The 3188-nt window shown below is 38.6% G+C and overlaps 1 protein-coding gene across 1 annotated transcript; it reads left to right on the top strand.

The window, feature by feature from the left end:
• Nucleotides 1-1955: 1955 nt before the first annotated feature.
• Nucleotides 1956-2676, top strand: BESB_015600 (putative apocytochrome b; the record flags this gene model as incomplete). Its single annotated transcript, XM_029360275.1, has 2 exons — nucleotides 1956-2065; nucleotides 2511-2676. The coding sequence occupies 2 exons, from the start codon at nucleotides 1956-1958 to the stop codon at nucleotides 2674-2676; spliced, it is 276 nt and encodes a 91-aa protein (XP_029214776.1).
• Between the last annotated feature and the right edge of the window lie 512 nt (nucleotides 2677-3188).

The following is a 3188-nucleotide window of genomic DNA, read 5'->3' as shown; positions in this document are numbered from 1 at the left end:
ATCAATAGTTATAATGACTACAGCTTCCAAGCAAACATGATTACCGTGATATTGAAATCCAACACTTTTAGCTGTCTTAAGCAGTCCAGTGGGGTGGTGGTGTACTGCAATCATAAAGAACTTGGTTGTCTGTATCTCATAACCGGAGTCATCTTCAGTATTCTAGGAACTATAATGTCTTTGTTTATTCGATTTGAGTTATACAGTTCTGGATCGCGGATCATTTGTACAGAGACGATAGCTACTTATAATGTGATAATAACGATACATGGCCTAGCTATGATCTTTATGTTCTTAATGCCTGCTTTGTACGGAGGATATGGTAACTTCTTTGTACCAATATATATTGGTGGTTCGGAAGTCGTTTTCCCAAGAACTAACGCGATCTCCTATTTTCTAGTACCATTAGTGAACTCTTTTGGTCTGATCCTAAGTACGCAGTGAGCTAACTAGATACAAGGAACTTGACAAGCTAGACCTACAATACAGGTTGAACATATCGCTACAAGTATATATAAGATTTCGTTTTTAACGCGGTACAAGGATAAGTAATGAGTGATAACTGGTATGAGTACTGGAATACACTCATTGTGGTTTACGTAACCTGAACCATATTAAGAAATTACTGTAGGTGAAGTCCGTTGGATACTTGAAAGCTCATGAGTCTATATTTTATAATACAGGTTCTCTCACAAACCATTGAGATTACGTTAATCGCTGAGTGCTTGTACATATGCAGTACCAATTAAGGCGTGTAGCATCTCCTATGCTCCTTAAATCACAGCTATGTCGAATTATCGCACCCAGATAACTCCATACCAGTGAACCGGTTTGTAACTCCGCTTCATATCGTACCTGAATGGTACTTTTTAGCATATTATGCGGTGTTAAAAGTAATCCCATCCAAAACCGGTGGTTTGTTAGTATTTATGTTATCAACATGTCAATGAAATATCAACAACGATGAAACTTATTTGGTTAACATAACAACATAGAAGGTAAAGCTGGATTACGTTCAAACTTTACACTGGATACGTTTCAATGTTAACTTACTAAATACCATGGAGCGAAGAGAATCTAATATGTAACTCCGTTCATGGAAATCAAAAGAGCTTTCACTGATTGTATTTATGAAACGTGATTAGTTCACCTAGCCAACACGATCCGGTTGTTTGGGAATAAATCCCTATTTAAGGGATTGATATGTGCTACAATAACACAGTCGGTACGAAGTCGAAACAAGGTAGTTGATGGTGAACCAGTGGCTGAACAAACCTTTTTATTGATTATGCTGACTTTAGTCCCGAGAAACTACAGTTCTGCTTAAACTGAGGAGTCAAGTAGGTACAAACCGTACAAGGATTAATTATGTCCATCTGTGCATCTAAGTTGAGACTATCGGTTATATATTTTAGACGCTAACTTCCCGGCTAAACTTTGACTTATTAAACCAGCCTGGGATCATAAAAGTACTATGTATGGTAAGATTGAGCGTGGACTATCGAATGAAACAATGTGCTCCAACGCTAGTCTAAGTCTCTAACATACCTTTTACCTACAACTGTACGGAACGTAACAAACCTCCAGGCAAAGAACTTGGTATTCTGTTCTAATTCCCCGTGGTAAACACAGTCAACGAATGGCGGAAGGAGCATTCATATGTTATGCAGTGTCTTAGGAGAGATACTCTAGATTTAGCATTCATCTACAGCTACGGTAACTGTTGTGTTTAAATAGCGGTTAACCTTTCCTTTTCCTTACGTACTCAGGGCATGCAATACCAATCAGATAACAACTGAAGCTAGACTCCATGTTACACTTACTAAAATGGGATTCCTAGGTTGATATAAACTACCTTTTTCTGGGGAGTATATACTACGAGTTGGACTACTGGTTTAGATCTTGAAGGTCTTTGTTTACCGGATCCAAGTTCTCTTGTGCTTTTCATGACCATCATGTTAAGTGCATTAAGTATAGTGGTATCCAGCGTATATTTGAAAAACCAACATTTGTATACAAGCTGTACGAATATCATGACATTCACTTTGGTAGTCGCCTTCTTAATGTTAGTCTGTACGGAATACACGGATCGGATTCTGTTGGCCTGGCACCTGTTTAGTAACTGATGAACGCTTTTACGCCTGGTATGCATGGATAATACTCGACTCTTCTATAGTTTAACCGCTACTGCTGGGACTGTATATTATGTACTTACGGTAGTACTATCAAGCCTCTTCTTCCAAATAGATTTCATGGAAAACCTAAAATTCGCATGTTTGATTGACATTTAGCCGCTAATATACAATCATCCAAGATATATTTATCTATCGCAGGTTCGGTCTAATGTCCCGTTATACTATATAGATCACATGGCTTCTGGTACTTTGAGATCATGCTAACGGCGAGAAGGGAAGTGTGTTTCAATAACTAGCTGAGTGCTTGTACGATAATTATATCAATGCAGTACCAATTAAGGCGTGTAGCATCTCCTATGCTCCTTAACATCACAGCTATGTCGAATTATCGCACCCAGATAACTCCATACCAGTGAACCGGTTTGTAACTCCGCTTCATATCGTACCTGAATGGTACTTTTTAGCATATTATGCGGTGTTAAAAGTAATCCCATCCAAAACCGGTGGTTTGTTAGTATTTATGTTATCAACATGTCAATGAAATATCAACAACGATGAAACTTATTTGGTTAACATAACAACATAGAAGGTAAAGCTGGATTACGTTCAAACTTTACACTGGATACGTTTCAATGTTAACTTACTAAATACCATGGGAGCGAAGAGAATCTAATATGTAACTCCGTTCATGGAAATCAAAAGAGCTTTCACGCTATCTCTAGTGCCTGTCGAGTCGCTCAAGGAAGATTTGATCCTGTATATGATTTAAGGGATGTAAAGGTGCTCAGGGTCTAACCGTCGGGCCATCTGGATCCTCATATTCAAAGATAATTCTATTTAAGAAAGTTTTAGATAAACGACATGTGAAGAGTCGGACCAACTTTCACGCACGACGATAATTACCCGACAAGGATTTACCTACCTTTGGACCGTCATAATACAGCCGCCGTTTACATTTTACTGCACCGGGCAGGGATTATATACTATACCTCTACAGTGGTATTAGCAGTATCTAGTGTTGATGTACAACAGACGCTCTCCTTGTTCCACTAC

This window comes from Besnoitia besnoiti (genome assembly GCF_002563875.1).
Source record: "Besnoitia besnoiti strain Bb-Ger1 chromosome Unknown contig00105, whole genome shotgun sequence".
Classification (NCBI taxonomy): domain Eukaryota; phylum Apicomplexa; class Conoidasida; order Eucoccidiorida; family Sarcocystidae; genus Besnoitia; species Besnoitia besnoiti.
The sequence above is the reverse complement of the archived record's forward strand: the minus strand, read 5'-3'. Positions and strand labels throughout refer to the sequence as shown.